At 46.8% G+C, this 21,667-nt stretch overlaps 1 protein-coding gene and 1 long non-coding RNA gene across 15 annotated transcripts in view; one reads left to right on the top strand and one right to left on the bottom strand.

The window, feature by feature from the left end:
• PTPRT (protein tyrosine phosphatase receptor type T) overlaps window positions 1-21,667 on the bottom strand; it is a 1,072,026-nt gene that overhangs the window by 671,630 nt on the left and 378,729 nt on the right. For all 14 annotated transcript variants that reach the window (XM_043602349.1, XM_043602354.1, XM_043602350.1 and 11 more), the window contains exon 6: window positions 10,558-10,732. In XM_043602349.1, coding sequence (XP_043458284.1) covers window positions 10,558-10,732 — 175 coding nt within the window. The remainder of the gene's footprint in view (window positions 1-10,557; window positions 10,733-21,667) is intronic.
• LOC122496263 lies at window positions 14,840-19,542 on the top strand. The gene is made up of 2 exons (XR_006300744.1): window positions 14,840-15,468; window positions 18,604-19,542. It is a non-coding gene; the product is annotated as an uncharacterized LOC122496263 (long non-coding RNA).

Genomic DNA, 21,667 nt, shown 5'->3' with positions numbered 1-21,667 from the left:
CGTGACCTGCAGCATCCCTTCTGAATCTGGAGCCCATGGTTTAATCGAGTTTAACTGGGCCTGAAACTTGGGTTCTCAGAAGCAATATGCCATGAGTATCTGCCACAGAATAGAACATTATGGAAAATTAGCATTAGGAGAGCCAGAAAAAAAGTCTCAATTACAGTAGGAAGAGGACAGATTTTAGGCAGTGAGACTCTAAGTAGGCTGGGGAATCAGGCTTCAGCGTTCCCATCTGAAACATGGGAGCAGGTGAGGACTCAACAGAACCTCACGTGGAAGATCCAGGGCAGGGTCTGGCAGGCAATAAATGGTCCACAAATGTTAGCTAATGACAGACCTTACAGCTCATTCCACACCCCAGATAATTCTTCCATTTGAACACAGGAGGATAATGTTCCAAGTGAATGAGGATTTAATGCAATTGCCATTTGATTTAATTTCCAAAAGCGTTAAAAGTGTTAACGCAACACATCAGCATGCAGCTGATAAAGTAGTCAAAATAATTCAAGGAAACCAATACTTGTCAGGTTTTATTTATCCACATTTACGCTTTCTTAAAAATAAGCTGGTCTTTGTGCCCATATAGAATACAATATACATAGATTTCTCCCGGTTCGCCTCCCCCCTACACACATATGCTCAAGTTAAGTTTCCCACTTTCTTCCCATCTGTCATTTTTCCCTTCCCATGAAGAGCTAGCAGTGACGTTATGCAAGAAGGAGGGAGTTGGGGCTAAGGCTGGGCAGTTGACAAATGCGGGGCTGACGGCAATTGATGAAGACAAGCATGAACATACGGGCAGCACTTTGTTGACACAGGATGAACATACCCTTGACCCCTTTCTCAAGTCTAGGCAGGTTGGAACAATTGTTCCGTTTTAGAATTAGGGAGTCAAGAGGTGACACTCCTAATTCACATAGTTACTCCAAGATTTGAACCCAAGACCTCTGATTTGCAATCTAGGTGTTCTTGCCAAGAGTAGCCATGGCAAACTAACAAACAAAGCAACCCAGTAATAAAAGTGTTGACTAAAGAAAGATGAAACTAAGAACCCGAGCATCAGGATATTTTCCTGCTGAGAATGACGGCTGCAGAGAAGATGGAGGTGCTCAAGTTTCTTTGCATAGCATCTTTCTGGAAAGCCAAGGTCAGACAGGGGATGGGGGGGTGGAGATGGGCCAAGACTGACATGAAAAGGTGTTAAACTTGGAGACACAGGCTGAAGCAGGTACACTCGAGTGGGCAGGACTCGGCGGGGAAGGGGGAGGGCTCACCCTGAGACCAGCCTTCCCTTGACCGGCACTAAAAGACAACCCAGAGGTCTCTTTTAAATGACCATCAGAATGGCCCCATGGCAGACTGGATAAGTAGCATGGCCATGGCAGGTCAACTGAGACCCCAGACTGTAACAGAGCAGGACAAAGGCCACAGCAGTACTGCAGGGAACTGTAAAGTTTAAAGCTTCCACAGCCATGAAGGAAAGAATGAAGGAAAGGAAAACAAGACTTAAAGGAAAAGATAAAAAGTGGTACCCGTGAAGGGGACGGAACCTGTCCAGAGACAGGAGGGAAGCCCAAGGTTCCAACAACAACAGAACCTTGGAGCAGGAAGGGGTGAGGAGTCACCTGCAATGCTACTGCAGGCTTGTGTAGGGAGCACTGAGGATGATGATGGATATAGTAAGTTCGAGCGCCTTCTACACGCCAGGTATCCTGGACGCAGCAGGAAGCAAAACCTACAGAGCTTCTGCCTTCAGGAGATTATGTAATATGGAGATGTAAATGACAATGGCAAACCCTGATACGAGCTAGGAAGAAAACCCCAGACTGAAACAATGATACAGCTTTACAGGAGGTAGGGAAGGGTGCTATTTTAGATAAGGTACTCAGGGTAGGGAGGCTCTCTAAGACACTGATGTCTGACCAGAGACCAGAGGGAATTAAACAAATGAGCCACATAATTCTTTGGAAGAAAAGCATTTTAAGCCAAGAGAGAACAAACAGGAAGTACAAAGGTCCTAGGGTCAGAACTATCACGGTATGGTTCAAGGAAGAGGAAATGGGCCAGTGTGGCTGGAAAAGAGAATAAAAGGACAAATATGGGAGGTGGGGGGATCAGGAATCAAAGAGACAGAGGGGCCAGATCTAGAAGCCATGTTAAGAAGCTTAGATTTTATTCTGAGTATGACAGGAACTACTGGAGGGTTTTGAGCAAGCAAATGCCACAATTTAACTTGTTTTCAAACTATCACTCAGGCTGCTATATGGAGACTAGACCTCAGGTGGCACAAGGGTAGAACAGGGAAAGAGCTGATACAGTCATCCAACTGAAAGAGGGGGAGAGCTTGGTCCTGTGCACCAACTGGCAAACTGACCTGGGAGCCAAATTCAGACCACTGCGTGTTTTCATAAGTAAAGTTTTATTGGCACACAGCCACATTCACTCATTTACATATTTCCCATGGCTGCTTTTGCCACAACAGCAGAGTTTAATGGCTGCAACAGAGCCTGTATGGCCTACGAAGCTGAAAATATAGACTATCCTGCTCTGTACAGGAAAGGTGTACCAACCAGAACTCAGGTGTCCACAGCAGAGGTAGGAGAGTGTGGCAGGGTTCTAGGTAGACCTAGGGAGTTGTTTACAGGGCAGAAGCCAGATTCCAGCCCAGGATCTTCTACCACAAGCCCACTCTCTGACTGCTGAGCAAAACGGTGCCCCCACCCCCACCCCCAGGTCCCTCTGGCCTCTGAGGGCTGGCAGAGAACAGGAACAGATGCTCCCAAGTCCAGTTCTGATATCGGCCTTGGAAGAGCTCCTGTGGCTGCCCAAGCTACATGCTCAGAGCGGTTACTGGCTCTGCCTGTTCTCCTAGCATGATGCAGCGGCCCTTCACAGCTGCGGTCACTGACCAGGCACAGGCCAACAGCTTCGGTCACTTCAGAAGCCTGCAGAAGCTGCAGGGTCTGGGTATTACAAACTGTTGGATCCCACGCTTCCCTCTCTCAGGCCTTACTTTGTCAGTGAGTGGGGGCCAACTTCCAACTGTCCTATCTGAATCTAAATGGCTGTGGGCTTTCTCCAAAGCCCCCAAGGCCCCTCCTGTCCTGTGCAACAAGTCTGAAGTACCAGGATATGAATACCCCAGGAACAGCCCTCGACCAGTGACTGGTGGGAGGTAGGGTACAAATATCCCAACTCTCTCACATCGTAGGAGTCTATGCTGAATCCTAGGCTTCCCCAGTAGGAATGAGCTCCACATGGTCACCTGCTTGGAAATGCCCGTCCTCTTCACCTTACCTCCTGACATCCCAAACAAACCTCTTGCATTCAGATCTCTGCCGAGTCTGCTTCTAGGGATCCCAGTCCTGAATGCCCCTGATCTTCACTCCTCCAAATAGGCTGTGCCTTTTACCAAAGCCACCTGCCTGACCAGGGCTTTGCACGGGGCCATGGGAAGGAACCAGGCAAGAGGAGAACAGATGGATACAGAGGCCCAGCTTCACGAGTGTGTGTGCACTACTGTCCACGGAGCACAGACGGGGGTTCCATCAGAGCCCCCTGACTCCTACGGAATAAAGCTCCAATTCTGTCTGGCACAAAGACTCCGAATATATCCCCCAGCCTATATCTGCAACCTCAAACATGTCACCCACTCATGTCTGAAAAGTGGCCCAGGCTGTCTCTGCTCAAGAGACTGGCCAAGGAGCCAGCTCAGAGGGGAGCACTTGAAGAAACCTTCTACGGCTTTTTCAAACTGTATCAACTGTCCCACCCTCGATTTCCTCAGCTTACACCAATTACAGAGCTACTATATTGAATTTTGTAAGAAATGTATACAAGAAAGAACTCAGTCTGAAGCACCAGCAGGCCTGGCTTTAAATCCTGGCTCCATCACGCACAAGCTGTGCGACCTTGGGAGAGCTACTGAACCCCTCTGAGCCTCTGTGCCCTCATTTGTAAAAGGGAGATGCTAACAGCACCTACAGAATAGGGTCATCAGTAGGATTAGTAACACAGGACAGTAGATGCTGAGCACAAACTAAATGGCCGTGCATTATAGGCTTGCATGATTCTTCCCAATAAACCACGGGCCTACCACACCATCTGACCCAGAGCTGGGGCTCATTCAGCTCTCAAACAAATGAATGCAGGACCAAGTCTGCCACTCCAGCCATGCAGTCTCTAAACCAGAGGCTGTAAACTCAAATGCCTACAGAAACCAGACTAGTGATGTCAGCAAAATGGGCCACGTGAGTGGCAGTGGTCAACCACGCAGCATGTGCTCCAGAACCAAGGGGCCACACTCACCACTGCCGCCACCGCAGGCTCCGTGTGGCCCGACCTGATGCAACTCCATGAGATCTTTAAATACTCCAACAAAATGTTAGGAAAAAAGACAGTGCAACCCAATAAAGCATTTCTGCAACTGACTTTGAATAATAGGCTGCCTTTGGTGATCTCCATCGTATTTCCAAGAGAGATCTTAAACTTCTATCTTACAGGTTATTGTTCCTTTAAGTAGGACAAGGAAAACTGGACAATGTACTCGGTAATATCCCTTAAAACAACAGTAAAATATAGGAGCGTCTGGATGGCTCAGTTAAGTGTCCGACTTTGGCTCAGGCTATGATCTCATGGTTCATGGGTTTGAGCCCCACACTGGGCTCTGAGTCAACAGCGCGGAGCCTGGAGCCTACTTTAGATTCTGTGTCTCTCTTGCTTGCTCTCTGTCCCTCCCCTGCTTGTGTACTCTCTCTCTCTCTCAAAAATAAGCAGTAAAAAACTTTTTAAATAATAGTAAAATATGATTACTGATGGTTACAGATGTAACTGTGTGGGTATCCACTTTGTACTAGGATCTATACATGTATTGTCTCCCTCTCATAATGGATCCAATTAGATACATTCATCCCATTGAACAGATGAGGAACCTGAGGCCTAGGGGGAACACATAATTTGCCTGGAGTCACCCAGACCGGGGGGGGGGGGGGGAGGGCAGGACTGAAATTGAAGCTCAGGTGTGTTCACATCCAAAATCCCTACTCTTGATCCCATCAAGCTGCCCTGGTAGGAAGTCACATGAGTATTTAAAAAGAACATCAGGGGGGCGCCTGGGTGGCACAGTCGGTTAAGCATCCGACTTCAGCCAGGTCACAATCTCGTGGTCCGGGAGTTCGAGCCCCGCGTCAGGCTCTGGGCTGATGGCTCAGAGCCTGGAGCCTGTTTCCGATTCTGTGTCTCCCTCTCTCTCTGCCCCTCCCCCGTTCATGCTCTGTCTCTCTCTGTCCCAAAAATAAATAAACGTTGAAAAAAAAATTAAAAAAAAAAAAAAAGAACATCAGGCACCCAGTGCTGGTATCAGACTTCTACTTCTGTTATATGGAGTTGGAAAACAGATTCAAAAATCACTGCCAGCAACAAATTTTTATCTTAGCAAATTTTCATCAGTCACATACCTGCATAATGTGGACTGAAGACACCTATGTCCTTGGGATAAGCAAAAACATCTTGAAATCTAAGAAAGGAGGAAATCCAGAAATGGGAAGAGAATACTGCATTTGTGAGCACTGGTCCGGAACAGGCAGGTTGAGGGACTGGACTATCAATTGTGCAAAACCTCAATTATAGAGTAATCTAATGTATACCCAGGTACATTATCACAATTCAATAAACAGCTCTTCAGAATTAAGTAATTCCAATTTGCTTTCATTTTGATCTGTGTTGCCCTGAGAATTTGATATTACCTACACTCAAATTAGGTGGTATCTTCTGAAGTGCTGATGCTCACAATCCTGGGATAGCACATGAAGCACAAGCCAGCCAGCCATAAACACACCTATTTAGACAGAGACATTACTTGGCACGGTGCACACACCTGCTATGGACACTGTCAGAGGGCACTCCACCCATCTCTGGGCACCCTTGGGCACCGAGGGGCCCTGCGACCTCCCAAATGCAGGATGGCCTGAGTTCTGAACGAGTGCTGCCATGTGGTCAGATGGTTGAGCGCAAGAAGGACCAGCTACTTTTCCTTTCTCCCAAGATTCCTAGCTCACCAGTGGTGGACACAGGAGGGGACCTGGGGCATCTGACCTAGCATGGACCCCATGACCCAAACCCCATGATCCATGACCCAAACTTGTCAACCCAAACAAGCCCACATGTCACCACCCACTTTTATATCTCCTCCCTCCCTTTCCCCATGATCAGCACATGACTCTATGGGGAGAGACCACCAGTCTCCCTTTGCGGAGGAGGCCTTACATGATTTCTCCAAGGCCACAGAGATAGCAATCAAACCACCACTGGGTCATGCGTCCTATCCCCACACACCCACCCAGTTCTTCACCATCTCTTACTCTCTTACCTGGGAAATCATACGAACCACGACTGTTTATTTAACAAATACTTCTAAGGGCAACAAGCCAGGCACTGTTCTAAGAACTTCTACATCCATTGTCTCATTGAATCCTCTGGCTGGACACACACCACTCTGAGGTAGGTAATCCTACATCTCTATTCCCAGATGAGCCAGCTTTATCGGAAGAGGCTGATGTTCAAGGTCATAGCGCTGGGACAAGATAGGCCTGGATTTGAACCCATGCATCAGGGCACTTTCCTGTGTCTGAACTGGAATAAAATGAAGAAAACCTGGGGGAACATGTGCCCAGGGCTGGTTTTCCTTCTACGACACGTGGCGTGGCAGGGGTCAGCTGCCTCCCCCTCAGCACACACCATCTGTGTGATGTGTAAACCAGGAACAGGAAGTTACATTTGGGGAGCGCCATCCCCTAAGACAAGACTTAGCCCTTGAAAATACTTTTGTCTTCTCAAATTTTCTCCATTCCCTGAAAGAAGGAAGATTTATGTTTATTCTTTTTTTTAATTTTTTTTAATGTTTATTTATTTTTGAAGGAGAGAGACACAGAGTGTGAGTAGGGGAGGGGCAGAGAGAGAGAGGAACACACAGAATCCGAAGGAGGCTCTAGGCTCTGAGCTGTCAGCACAGAGCCCGACACGGGGCTCAAACCCACAAACCGCGAGATCATGACTGGAGCCGAAGTCGAACACTTAACCGACTGAGCCACCCAGGTGCCCCTACTTTTTTTTTTTTTTTAAGGGCAAATATTTCAGTACTAAAGTATCTAGCCATCCTGCTCAGTCATGGCCAGGGGCTCCAAGAGGCCAGTCACAGGACACTTTCCCCCAGATGCTGCCTTCACATGGGTTCCTGGCCAGACATCACTGCTGCTTGTGGGTGTCCCCTGCTTTTCATTTTACTTGGCTTGGCAACCGTTAGCTATTTAGGAGCATGTGGGTAAAAAGAATTAAATCCATTTCCCCTGGAATCTGGAAGGTAGTAAGTACTCCACTCCAGAGAGGAGGGGAGCAGTGATGGAGAAAGCAGGAGTTAAAAGGCCAAGTTAACAGCAGCTCCAGAGACTCTTGTCATGAGTTTGCATGCAGTCTGGTTGCCTTCAACACTGTTTTTGACATCATGACACCAGGTGCCAACAAGGTCACAACCCTGAGGCCGTCCAAAGACGGCTGAAATAGCATGAGCCAACACCCAGCGGAACCCCAGCTCTGCCCCTTAGGACAGTCTCTCAACCTGGCTGTGGTTGTTCTCCCTGCTGTAAAATGAATTAAAATAAAACTAAGGTACAGTGCCATATTTAGGACTAAATGAGATCACATATGTGAAATGACTTCTACATTCAAGGGGCTCAGCTTCTAGCTTGCCACCAACTAAAAAAAGGAAAAATAATGGTCGCTACAAACAAGTGCTATCCCAAAAGGTTTTCTTTGTTTTTCAAAAGTTTGAGAGAGCGAGAGCGAGCACGTGCACACGAGAGCACTTGTGTTATTGGGGGAAGGGGAGAGAGAAGGAGAGACAGAATCCCAAGCAGGCTCCGTGCTGTCAGCTCAGAGCCTGATGTGGGGCTCGAACTCAGGAACTGTGAGATCATGACTCGAGCCAAGATCAAGAGTCAGACACTTAACTGACTGAGCTACCCAGGCACCCGCCATAAAAGCCCTTCTCAAGATGTAATAAGAGGGGAGCAGGTTGCAGAGAAGGCGCACTGTGAAGGAGACCTCTGAAGGAGGACACCCAGCACGTCCCTCAAAAGAGAACAGCGAGCACTGTAGGTGAAGGCACTGGGGGCAGCAGGGCTCCTAGATCATAGTGAGAAATGCAGCCAGTGCACTGTTCCCCCAGAAGCCCGAACCCCAGCCCATGCACAGCCCACAAAGGATCAATCACTGTCCCAATGAACCCTGACCACCCTTTCAAACCAAGGCAATGATGCCTCCCCATGGAGATGCCATCCTCAGTCCCAAAGGCTTTGGGACTTTGGTAACCCACATCTCCTCCTCCACAACTGAGAAAGGAAGAATAAACCAAGCACTTTCTGATTCCAATTGTGCAAAAAGATCAGAGTGCTACACTAGCTGCCCCACTCACTCATCCTGTTACCTCCTTACCGGCCTGGTGCCAGGCACCTGCAACGTGTGGGCAAGTCCGTGGAGAGAAAGCATGAGCAAACACAGTCTGTTCTCTGGTGGGTCCCCACCGCAGAGCAGGAGGCTGCCACAGGAGGGATATAATGAACTTCTGCAGGGGGCGGCTCAGGAAATTACATATTCACCTACTGCCTGAAAGGCCTGCAGAGGCCACTGTGTTACCAAAATCAATCTTATGGCACCAAAACAGCAGACATATGAGCCTAATGTGATTGAAATGATGCTTTCTTTTATGTATTAATGGCACTCAATGTCAATGATTTTAAGATGATTTTTCCCTCTGTTGATTGTTCTGTTCATGACTGCCTAATTTGTTGATCTTCAGCTTAAGTGTACATGGCATTATGGAGATGAAATGAGTTCCTGCTGAGGCCAATAACTCATTTATGCATCCATCATTCAGTAAGTATTTTAAGGTTGAGCCTTTCGAAATGACCAACCGCGCAGGTCAAAACAGTTGAACACTGGCAGTTTTGTATTTGGGCAAACTCGGCACTTGGGCCATGCCCGTGGCTAAGTCTGGGGACCTGGTGAACCATGAACAAAACGAAAAATGCCTCGATTCTCACAGAGCTCGTCTTCTAAAGGGCAAGATGGAGAACTACCAAGAACATGAATAAAGGAAAAATAAAATTTTAAAGTGTGATAAGTACTTTATCACACGTACACAAGGTGACGTGATAGCACCCAGCAGCACAAGGGTTGGGGACATTCTCTCAGAGAAGATGGCATGAGGATGTTCAAGCTAAGACCTGAATGATAACAATCGGTCAGCTGTATGAATATCCATCTAGAGTCAGGACAGCCCAGGAGAGAAACTCTCAGACTACAACCCCCAATCTAGGTTCAGGCAAGGCTATCGGTTACATGGGGTCCAGCAAATAGAGGTCAAGGCCCTCACCCCAACCCATACTTTGTCCCAGAAAACCAACTCAGGAGACTTCTAGGGAGTCGATCCACGTTTTCACTTTCATACACCCTGGGTATCATTCTACAGCTAGCAGAAGATGAATACGTTCATTATTTCATTCGCTAAGTTATGCTATATTAAAATTTTAATCGGTGAACATAATGCTGGAAAATGAGTACATCCATATACTACTTTTTTCCAGGGTAAACTGTCAAACCACTTTTTGCAAAAGCAGTATTACGACACAAAGAAAAATCCATAAAGATGCTCATATTCTTTGGCCCTACCAACTCTACCCCTAGGGAATTCATCCAAGGAAATAATCTGGTTCAATGGAATAAAAATGTTCTCTTTTGGAAGAACTCCATTGAGGTGTTAATTGATGCACAAAGGCAAGATAAAACAAAAACGAAAACACCTGGAATTACCTAAATGACTACAAATAGGGAGGTTTTAAGAAATGGGATGATTCACTTGATGAAATAGTACACAACCATTAAGCATTAAAACAAAGATTATATAGGCTTTCAAAAATAAATGTGATATCCGGCTCCTTGGAGGAAGCAGAAAAGGAAGCAATGTGCATATTTTAATGTAAAGCATGTCAACAATACCTCAAGGTGAACAAGAACAAGAAAATTGAAAAGAATTGAATCAAGGCCAGTAGGGTGGGGGTTATTTCAGAAGTCCTTCTGAAATATTGTCATTACATCGAATTTTCAATAAACAATCCCTCAGAAATAATTCTATTCTCTGAACATGGCAATAGAACACAACCAAAACACAAGGACATTGGCTCATTCTAACTTTAAATGCAAAATAAAGCCAAATTTGGAGATATCTTCCATGTTATAGACCCACAGGCTTGCACAGGTGGACCTTATGAGTAAGACTCAACTTGGAAGAATAATGCAAAATTCCATGATTTTACAGTAACTTCACTTCTTTCTTTGCAGAGTGTGGAAATGGGGGACTGGAAATCTTGTGTCCTTCAAATAACAGGAAGGAGCAGCAGGAGATGAGAACAGGCACCTCAGTTCCTTGCACCCTCTGAGGATGGGGCCATAGCAGCCCCTGAAATCAGGCCTGCGGGAGAAGCACGCGCTGGGGGCACTCACCTTTCACAATCAGCTCAGCGTAGTTGGACACACCAGAGCCGCCGTCAGAACGGATCACACAGCGGTACTTGCTCACGCTCCGCTGGGCAGTGTCCGCCACACTGACCGTGGCTGAGAAGCGTCTGTGGTTGACCACCCGGGTGACCATGAGGGCTGTGTCCCTGCCATTCCATTGCTGCAGGACAGAGGTAGGGAGGGGGGGGAGAGCAGAAACCATATCATCACAGGGCACCAGGTGACCTCCAGCTGGGAAGCCCCAACTGTCCCCACACCCCTGGGGCCAAGGCTTTCCATAAGGAGGGGTCTCCATGGCTGGCTTTTGCAAGTGATCTAATGCAGGTATAAACTTCGTTAGGGAGCCGATTCAAGAATGCAGGTGCCTAATGGCAATACAGGGCACAGGCCTTCTCAACACACCTTGGTTCCTTGCTTGGCCTGCATCTAAGGTTGGCACTTGCCCGCCTTCCTCCCATTTTCCTTCATCTCTTAAGCAGAGCCCACAGGGTTCCCCCAAAGACAGATTCAGGTAGGTTCCTGAAAATATAGGCCCTCAAGTGACAAACAGCCTGGCCCCCAGCTCCATGGCTGGTGCCCTGATAACCACACACAGGCTATCTGTGTCCCCAGGCATGGTGTGGACAGGGGCTTCCTGGCATGTCTCCTCTTTGGCATTTGCTGTTTCCCCTGCCTGGAACCTTCTGTCTGCCTGGGGACACTCCCTCACCCTTAAAAACCTATGCTCAGCCCATCGCCATCTCTAGCAAGTTCCCCTGTCATACCACCTTCTGGAAACTAGTCACTCTCTTTTGTATGGTGCAAACCTTCCATGCATTTTTGCCCACACACGTTTCCCACTGGAGACTAGACTATGAGCTCCCCAAGGGCATGACTTTGCCCCTTGCATCTACAGCACCATGCCCGACCTCCAGACTTGGTAAACGTTTCTAGAATCAAGATGGATGCACAAGCATTTCTGTCTGCACCATGCTACATCTCAGGTGTGATATTCTGAGTTTGAATGAGACTCTTCAACAGCAGCAAGTTAAGATAACTGGTATGGCTCGTGCGTGAGGAGGCAGCTTGTGTGAATGTTTATTAAGCATCTACTATGAGCCAGACCCTGAATCTCCTTCTGAATCCTCCCAACCTTGTGTGACATGTGTATTACTGCTGCTCTTCTTAGCAGAATCCAAACGTCTGTGTGGCTGAGTAAACAGAGCCAGGAAGTCCCTTAGCCAGCTTTTCCAACTTCAGGTCAAGCGTCTTTTCACCAAGACCCCATCCTCACTGCCTTTATTTAATTTTCTTTTCCCAAAGTAAAATTGAGTGCTTTAATTGTCTAGTTGGATTTCAGAAAACCTTAGGACTTATGGCATCCTCCATGCCCGGAAACTTCCACGAAGCGATCTTCACTTCCTGTCCAAAGTAAATGCTTCCAGCATACTTGTGACCTGCTTCCATCCATCCACGGCCCCATCAGTGATGTCAGGACTGGGATATGAGAGAGGGTAGAGCTACTGTGCTCAGCTGTCCCAAGGGAATGAGATGGCAGGGGAGGGCAGTGAGCAAAAAGCCAAGAAACACAGAGAAACCAAGGCCTCGATCTGACTGGCTCCAGGCTGGACAGGGAGACTGCAGGTGATGGTTTCCTTCTTTTTTTACCTTTTGGCATTCTCTGGACTTTCTGCCTCAAATATGGATTTTATACTTGAAAGTAATAAAATAAGTGGGTTTTTTTGTAAAAGCATGGCAGTGTGAGGGGCAGCCATAACCCCCTCCCATTCCAGAAAGTAAGCAACACGGCCGAACAAGAACGATACAAGGCATCCACCGAAGGGAGCACTCATCAGGGCTGAGTCTGCCCACCTCCTGCCGCATGCTGTGACACACTTTTCCAAGAGTTGGAACAACCTGCTCACACCATGAGAACTGACCAGACACCAGACACAATTCCCTCTCCCAAAACAGTGCAGGGAGGAAGTAGAGGGCATTCTGGCAAATGCCAGGAACGTGTCCTCATTTGAGGAAACATCGGCTGAACCCAGGGAAAGGCCTCAGAAGAGATGAGTCGCCAAAAAATTTAGCCCATTTTCCTCACTACTGAGCAGGCCCTTAAGACCTGGAAAGGGAGTGACAAGGTTCTGGGTATTTTCTAATCTCACTGACTTATATCATCATTAACACTTTGATCTCTTTTTTAAAAAAAAAAATTTTAACGTTTATTTATATTTGAGAGGGACAACACACAAGCAGGGGAGGGGCAGAGGGAGACGGAGAATCTGAGGCAGGCTCCAGGCTGCCAGCACAGAGCCGGACACAGGGCTCGTGAGATCATGACCTATTACCTCCACTGTTTATGGGAGGAAACTGAGGCTCAGAGAAGCACCTACCTGCCTGGGCTGGCACAGCTTGCAAGTGGCAGAGCTGGGATCTGAAAGCAGGCCACCTGGTGGCAGAGCATGGCCTACAGATACCATGTGTTGTTCAGATGAGGGGTGACTACTCCCCACCCTTCACCCCCTCATTTCCAAATGTGGAAGAGGGTGGGTAACGGGCATAGCCAAGATCCACCTATTTGCCACCAATTTCTTAGCTGAGGACAAAAAAAAAAAAAAAGGCACAGACAGGGTAAACAAAGGGATGTTGTGTGAGGGGGAACAAGCAAAAATGCACAGGTCCCAACAAGACAGCTCATCAGACACAGAGCTTTTCCTCCGACCCCCAATGCTTTGAACAGTGAAGAAGTGTCGGGGGATAAGAAGGGAGACACCAAGAGTAAGGCCGGCACATGAACTCTACAGACCATGACTCAAGAGGTGAGTGGAGAAGGAAAAGTACGAAGAAAGAAAATCAACCTCAAAAGAATTATGGGAAACAAACGATGCCATTTGCAGGATTCACAAGGGCACAAGAAGTGAACAGCAGAATCAACAGTGTATAAAAACAGCGATTGGGGGGGAGGGGTTGGGCAGGCGGATCACAAAAAAAGGCACAGATAAAAGGACAGGAGGAAGGCAAACTGACAAAGAAAACAGACACCAGACCAGGAAGCACCAGGTGAATAACTGGTACTCCTGAAGACAGAAGCTGAGGGAACGGAAATCAAATCATACCCCAACATCTATCAGCTCACTTTCCTGGGTGAAAATAAGACCTAAATCTTCAGACTGAAATGGACTATTATCTGCTTGATAGAATTTATGAAGACCACAACAATTGAGGTACACATTTTACTTCATAAAAATATCAGATGCTAAGGATAAAGAAGTATATAAACATCCAGGGAGGGACCCCTGAGTGGCTCAGTTGGTTAAGTGTCCAACTTCGGCTCAGGTCATAATTTCACGGTCCGTGAGTTCGAGCCCTGCATCAGGCTCTGTGCTGACAGCTCAGAGCCTGGAGCCTGTTTCAGATTCCGTGTCTCCCTCTCTCTCTGACCCTCCCCCCATTCATGCTCTGTCTCTCTCTGTCTCAAAAATAAACATTAAAAAAAAAAAAATTTTTTTAAATCCAGGGAAAAAATGTGCTGATAAATAAACAAACAAACCAATCTGATATAAAACTCCTGGGCCACCATTGTTCCCTAAGCCCAGGCAGACACTCTCCTGGATGTGGCTGGTCCCTCAGGGGTCACAGGTGAGCTCCCATGAGGCTAGGTACTTCAGAGAGAAGGCAGGGCTGGAAGTAGGGAAAGACAGGATAGGAAATAAGACAAATACAAACAAATGCCCAATATGTGCAGCCTTGGGTTGTGATTTCATTTCTCTTAGCTTTGGTTTCTTCATACCTACGATGGATTTGATATTGGTGCCCCCTTTATGACATTATCATGATGGATAAATGAGAAGGGGTACAAAACACTTAGCACATAAAGGAGTATTCTGGCGGGAGCAGAGCTCTCCAAATTAACCATGAAAAGTGGGTTACACAGGATAATGGCTCCCTAAAATGTCCATATCCTGACGAAATGAATTTTGATTAAATTGATTGACAGAGTGACATTAACTGACGGCTTAATGATGGAGGAAGGAGCCATGAGCCAAAGAATGCAGGCAGCTTCCAGAAGGTAAGGGAGTGAATTTTCCTCTAGAACCTCCAGACTGAATGCAGCCCAACCAATACCTCCCTGTAGCCCTGGAAGAGCCATTTCCAACTTCTCATCTCCACCACTGCAAGGTTATAAACCTGTGTTGTTTTTAGCCACTAAGTCTGCCTAATTTGTGACAACAGCAATAAGAAACTAACACAAACAGCAAAGGGCTGATTGAGTGCAAAACGTTCCTTTTTCATATTTAGTTCAAATTTTATTTTGCTGTAACCTCCAGTATTATTTACTTTTCTTATTAATGATGTCAGCTTCCAGCAGAACCAGAGAAGAAGTGCATCCGCTGAATAATTCACATTTTTCTCTTTAGTTCCCGAAATACCAGGCTTTCTCCCATCGAAGGATAGGAAATTGCAGGTTGTCTTATAAAATCTCTGGAAAACAGGCCTTTTGATAATCACACTTGTCATATTGGGAGCAGACAATGGCAGGACAGGAATGGGCACGAGGGCCCAGAGCCATGATGGGAAATGGCACGGTGATGGACCCCAGGCAAGGAGAAATGAAGGTTAAATTCAGAGAGATGAGCCCAGATGGAAGGGCAAGGAGGTGCTGGACGTCAAGACATGAGCAGCAACCCAGGAGCCGAGATCAGGAGAGATTCTAGAAGACCAGGCATTGTGACAAGCTCAGGGCCCAGAACACGGTGGCAGCATGGAGAAGGGACTGACGCAGAGGGCATACGTAAGCAGCACAGGTTGCAGTCGCTGTCTCAGCCCCAGACACAGGCAGAAAAGAAAACACAAGGGGAGAAAACAAGAGGAGGTCTCATCAAACCAGGAACAGACCCACAAGCAAATGAGCAGGTTTGACTAGGCACAGGGAGGGATGGAGCGGCACGATGCCAAGAACTTGAAATGGACCTCAGCCCAGGGACAAGGTGGGAGAGTACATCCTCCCAACCAAGATGCCGGGTGCCATGTAAATGCACAGGGACACAGATGCTAGGGTGCTAGGAAAGAGGATGACAGAGAAGAGAAGCCAAAGTCCTGGGAAAAGCCAGACAGAAGCAAGGCATGGATGATGCTGGTGGAAGCCTGGGGAAGAATCTGTCAGACCCCCAGGTCACCACTCCCGCACGCTGGAAACTTTCTTTTGACTCCTATGGTATTTTGCACACATAAGTATATCCTTCCTCTGAAATTTCAGGCACACTTCCTTTCTTCTTTCAGACCTATGTCCATTATTCTAACATGGAGTCATTTCCAGCCCCTCTGTGTCCGTGGCAAATTGGATAAATTTCCCAGTGAGCACTGACAGGGCTGGGCTTCCCAGAAGCAGAGTCTGAGACATGGTGACCTACCGAGTGCCCTGAGGACAAAGCGGGTAAAGGACACAGTGAGAAAAGGAGCCTAGCAAGAATGTTATAAAAACTTAGTCCAGCTTCAGCCTGACTCCATGGGACCTCGGGAGCCTTTAAATGTACCAGAGTTGATCCTAGCTTGAGGCAAGGAGCCAGCACTGGTAGCCCATGTCAGTCAGTCACTGGTCAGGACCTGCCAGGTGGGAAAAGGAGAAAATTGTTCCCATTAGCCCCAGGGCAGTTCTTTGGGGAAGGGGCAGCTGTGAGCCTATAGCAGCCAACTGCCCGGTGCCTTAGGACTGGGGGGCGCTGGCTCTTAAAGGACACCATCAAAAACACCAATAGCATCCATTCTAACCCAGCACTTTCCCATCTCTGTCTCCTCCTATGGTACCTCAAACACGGGGTCTCCTGAAGTCCCAAAAGCCACTGCCTTGAGATTTGCTGGCAGTCTACCCCAGAATCGATGTCTAAAAAGCCAGAATGGGTGGGGTGAGGGGGACCAGGCTAAGAACTGACTTCAGAGAACACTCCCTATGTGGGAAAGTTGGAGCACCCCTGCAATCACACCCTACTTCCCCCAAAAGTCAACACATCTCCCAGGAATCAAGAGCTCCATGACTGACTTTGATAAATATTTTATTTAACCTAACAGGATTTGTCTGAGCATATATTAAGTAAAAGTCACATTCACATTTTCTAAGTACAATCTGTGCTAGGCACTGTGTTAACTGGCTTACATGACAGAATTCACTTAATCCTTTAAAAATCTCTGTGAAAGTACTTCTCCAAGGGTGAAGTTCCTGGGCCATCACCATCACCTGAATAGTTGTTGGAAAAGCACATTTTAAAGAGAATCCCAGGGCTGATATCCATTTCTAGATATTGTTTATTGGGGCTGGCAATCTGAGTTTTTTCCTCCTTATATACTCTGTTATTAATTCCAACAAAACAGCAAAAAGGGTAAACTATACACAAAGTTGAGTATTGAAACACCATGCTTCGTGGGGTGCCTGGGTGGCGCAGTCGGTTAAGCGTCCGACTTCAGCCAGGTCACGATCTCGTGGTCCGTGAGTTCGAGCCCCGCGTCAGGCTCTGGGCGGATGGCTCAGAGCCTGGAGCCTGTTTCCGATTCTGTGTCTCCCTCTCTCTCTGCCCCTCCCCCGTTCATGCTCTGTCTCTCTCTGTCCCAAAAATAAATAAACGTTGAAAAAAAAAAAAAAAAGAAAAAGAAACACCATGCTTCGTGAAGGACAACAGGGTCAGCATGGAAAAAGCTATGTTCTTAGAATGATCCAGAACACTGGCTCTCAAAATGTGGTCTACACGTCCACTATATGAGCATCCCCTGCAAAGTTGTTGGAAATGCAAATTCTCTGGCCCCACCCTAGACGTTAAGTCAGGAACTCTAGGGGTGGAGCCATTCTAGTTTGGTTTTGGGTTGTTTTTTTTTTAAGTATATTTATTTAATAGAGAGAGAGTGAGTGTGAGCAGGAGAGGGGTAGAGAGGGGCAGAGAGAATCCCAAGCAGGCTCCAGGCTCAACACGGAGCCCATCGTAGGGCTCAATCCCATGACCTCGAGATCATGACCAGATCAGAGATCATGACCTGAGCCAAAATCAAGAGTCAGACATTTAACCAGGTGAACCACCCAGGTGCCCAGTTCAGTTTTAACAAACCCTCCAGGTGCTTCTCATGCATGACAAAGCATGAGATAAGCCCTATTAATGCTATTTTACAGGGCACCTGGGTGGCTCAGCCAGTTAAGCATCCTACTGAGGCTTAGGTCACAATCTCATGGTTTGCAAGTCAAGCCTTGCATTGGGCTCTGCACTGACAGCTCAGAGCCTAGAGCCTGCTTCAGGTTCTGGCTCCCCCGCCCCTCAAAAATAAACATTAAAAAAATGCTACAAGTGAGAAAACCGAGGCAGAGAGAGGTCAAGCAACATGCTTTATGAATAGTACTTCTTAAACTACTGTACATACAAATCCCCTGGGGATCTCATTAAAAAGGCAGATTCCAATTCAGTGAGTCTGTTGGGGAAGAGTCCATGAACCAACGACACGAGTACTAGCATGTCCTTATAGGACTTTGCTGAGTGACTAAGTTACAGAGTGGACCCAGGTGATCTGATTCCAGCGAATGAGACTTTAAAATCACATTGCCAAAATACCATCCATATATGACAACACATGGTTCACAATGACTCTGAGAAAGGAGGGTAGTGTACACAGATTATTCAAAGAACATCAACTGCCATCTTGCAGGAAATGATTGCTCCAGAGAAAACAGTTTGGGAAATGCTGTGACAGAAGCCCAGATGCCTAGCTTTCTGGAAACCTCAGCGGTCTCTAATCCAGAAATATCTATGTGAAGATGCTTTGCCCAAGCATTGTCCCACATTCTTGGCTAACAGACTCTCTGAATACATTATTAAACAATGGCGTACCTGATATGTTATTAGGTTCAGGTAAGCTTTTCTTAACCCAACTTCATCAGTCTAAAGCAGTGGTTCTCAAAAGTTAGCAGGCATTGCAATTACCTCCAGGGTGAATCAGTAGGTCAGGGGTGAGGCTAGATAATCTGCATCTCTAACAAGTTCCCTGGTGATGCTGATGCTGCTCACTTTGCCCTAGGTCTCCAAGACTTGAAGATTATGGTCCTCTTAAGTCCCTGAATGCAAAGGAAGAAGCCAAACCATACCTCATAATACGGGAATGGAAACATCCCTTAAATCTAGGCCACTTCCTGTGGTTGAGCAAGTGGTCACTGCACCAAAGATGCCCAGCCACTGGTGTGACATTCAAATCCAGCTCATGCTTTACTGCTCAGACCAGTCCAGACCACCAGCTCACTGAGTCCACTTGGAGGAAGGTTATCTGTTTTCTTTGCCCAAAGGCTTTGTCTGCTTGCCAAGCTCTAAGCCCACAAAGATGCTGCTTTCCAGAAGGTGAACCTTAGTCCCAATTCATCCATCCAAGAGGTACATATCTTAATTGAACAAAGGCATAGTTTAAGCTAAGCTGTCGTCCTGCTTAATCCCATTTTATACTCATGCCTCCCTCATCATGGCGACAGCTTCCTTTGAAATCTCTCGTTTTTCTTTCTTCACTTTCATCTGCTGATCTCTTTTACAACAACTCAAATTCCACCTTTCCTTAGCTTTTTGTTTGTTTACATTGTTTGAGAGTCACACTCTCTGCAAGAACAGGTGTTGCAAATACCCACACGTTAGTAGTTCTGACCCTAGCATGCACGCATCCTTCCACCCTCAGGCAAGACCTATCCTCAGGAACTACCTAGAGAGGAAATCACAGAAACACCGGATGCCACGGACGATCTGCTGTTTTCACACTACTCTATGAGCTACTGAGGCATCTCTAATGGCCTCATCATTTTGCAATTCCCCCTCCCCTCTGCTATGTCATGGCATTATTCCCTTCACAGAGAGATAAGACATAGCCTGCAAAAATGGCTGTCATCATTTCAGAGAGAGCATGCAGGCTTGTAATTGATTTGTGATTGGTGGAAGTGGGCACAGTATGGTCTTTAATAAAAGGGAGCTGTGTGCAACAGACGTGATGGCTGTTTTATAGAAGATACTCTAATACAGGGTCCAGAAAGACTTCTCTGAGCTGCTTTGTGCTTCTCCCTCCCTCCCTCCCCCCCTCACACACACACACACACACACACACACACACACACACACACACACACACACGGAAAACGAGGCCCAGTATTTCCAGCTGAAAATTATTCTAATTGTTCCAGAAATCTCCTGGCTAGGGAATATTTAAGTGAAATTCTCACAATTCACTTGTAATGAATATTCTTTTCACTTCTAGTCATACTGCTTCAATGGCATGACATTTGGAAACTCACTAAAATCTGACTCATTGATTCTCTTAAGAACATATTTGTACCTCTCTGGCAGTCTCTAAACAATAGCTTTTGATTCTTTTTTATTAAAAGTTAGAAGAAATAGAAGTGGACATAAATCATTTGTGATTAGCTATGCTGAAGCCCTCCCATGGGCCTGATGCACGCATGGCTGACTGCTCATTTGGGGTGGATCTCTGGGTCCAGAGTTCCTGGAGAGTCAGGAGTGTCCTGGCATAAGCCCCATAGGGAGTGTTCAGCCCTGAGCAAAGAGGATGGGCAGGTGGTGAAGGGCTAGCCCACGTGCCTCCTCCCTGGGTGCCTCTATCTCCCTTTGACTATTTCGAGTTCCCCTCTCAGAACTCTGATCAAAGGCCACTTCTTAGATACTCATGATGCCCCCGACTCCCTACCCAGCAGACCCACTCTTCCCCAACAGCCTGGCCACATTTACACCAAAATATTTAACTCTGTGTCAGTTGCTTCATGTCTGTGTCTGCTGTCAGATGGTAAGTTCCACGAAGCAGGTCCTGCTCGCTCCCGGCTCCTTCAGCTCCCACGTGCTAGGGCTGGGATGAGCAGAGACCAAATCCTCAAGTGCATAAACTGAGGACAGGCTGAGGGACGACACTGAGGAAAGGGTATTAGGAAGTGAATAAGACAGAGTTAGTGCATGAAGGGAGATTTCCAGGTCCAAGTTAGCTATAATCCTCAGAGATGTGTTGCACAGGATGAGGGAGGAGGGGTCGGTGCACTGGGTACAGAGGAATTTGAGAGCATGCAACCTTCTGTAGATCCAAAGCCCAGCTAGAATTTCATCCCGAGTTGCCCTGAAGGAGCTATTTTTTGATCTAGGGCACCTGCAGGTGAAAAGAAAAGCATGGGATGACCATGCCATGACTGTGAATACACTAAAAAACACTGAATTCTAGACTTGCTAGTATTCTTTATGGTTTATAAATTAGATCTTAATAAAGCTAACAATAAAAAGTGGCACAGACCCACTGTATGCAAACCCGACCCGGACCCACCCCCATGTCATTCTCACTGGACTTGGCAGGGGTTGGGGGAGACTGTGGCAAACATGAAGGTCATGCTGTGTGATGTGGTGCGGTGACTAATAAAGTCCTTGATCTCTGACCCATGAGGCTCACATCTTCTGCCAGCATCTATGAAGCTGTGTAGGCTAACTCGTTAGCCTGCAAGTAAGGTAAACTCTCAGACCCTTCGTGGTTGTCAGCAAATGATTTCATGGAACCAAGAGGGAACTTGAAGGAGGGGCAGTCAGCATCATCAAACACTGAAAGAAAAGTTGAAGGCATCATCACCATCATCATCACCACGACTGGCTTCATCAACAAGAAAAGCATTGGTGACTTTCACAAGGGCCACTTCCAGGAAGAGGTGGGAGTTGAAGAAAGCCACACTACAATGTAGACATCATACTGAGGAAACAGAGCGAAGGGGAGAAGAATGAACAGGAACAATTTGAAAAACAAAAAACAAAAAAACCAAGGGTATGACTTAAGGGTTTGACTTATATTTTGATTTTTTTTTTGTAATTTTGAGAACCACAGACCTATTTAAGTATCTAGTACAGTACCAATTAGAGGTGTATAAATATGTGCGTGCTACATAAATGAATCTTTTTTTAATAGGAAGCCACCTGTATGGAAAGAAAGGCTGGTATGGTGACATAAGTGTTGGGTCTACAAGGTGACCAGGCAAAGATGTTCAAGACCAAAGATTGTGACACAGACTGACAATCCCATCCTGACTCCACGGCTCACGACCTACGGGACTTCGCTGACCGTCTTCAAA

This window comes from Prionailurus bengalensis, chromosome A3, assembly GCF_016509475.1.
Source record: "Prionailurus bengalensis isolate Pbe53 chromosome A3, Fcat_Pben_1.1_paternal_pri, whole genome shotgun sequence".
NCBI lineage: Eukaryota > Metazoa > Chordata > Mammalia > Carnivora > Felidae > Prionailurus > Prionailurus bengalensis.
This window is presented reverse-complemented; position numbering and strand designations above follow the sequence as displayed.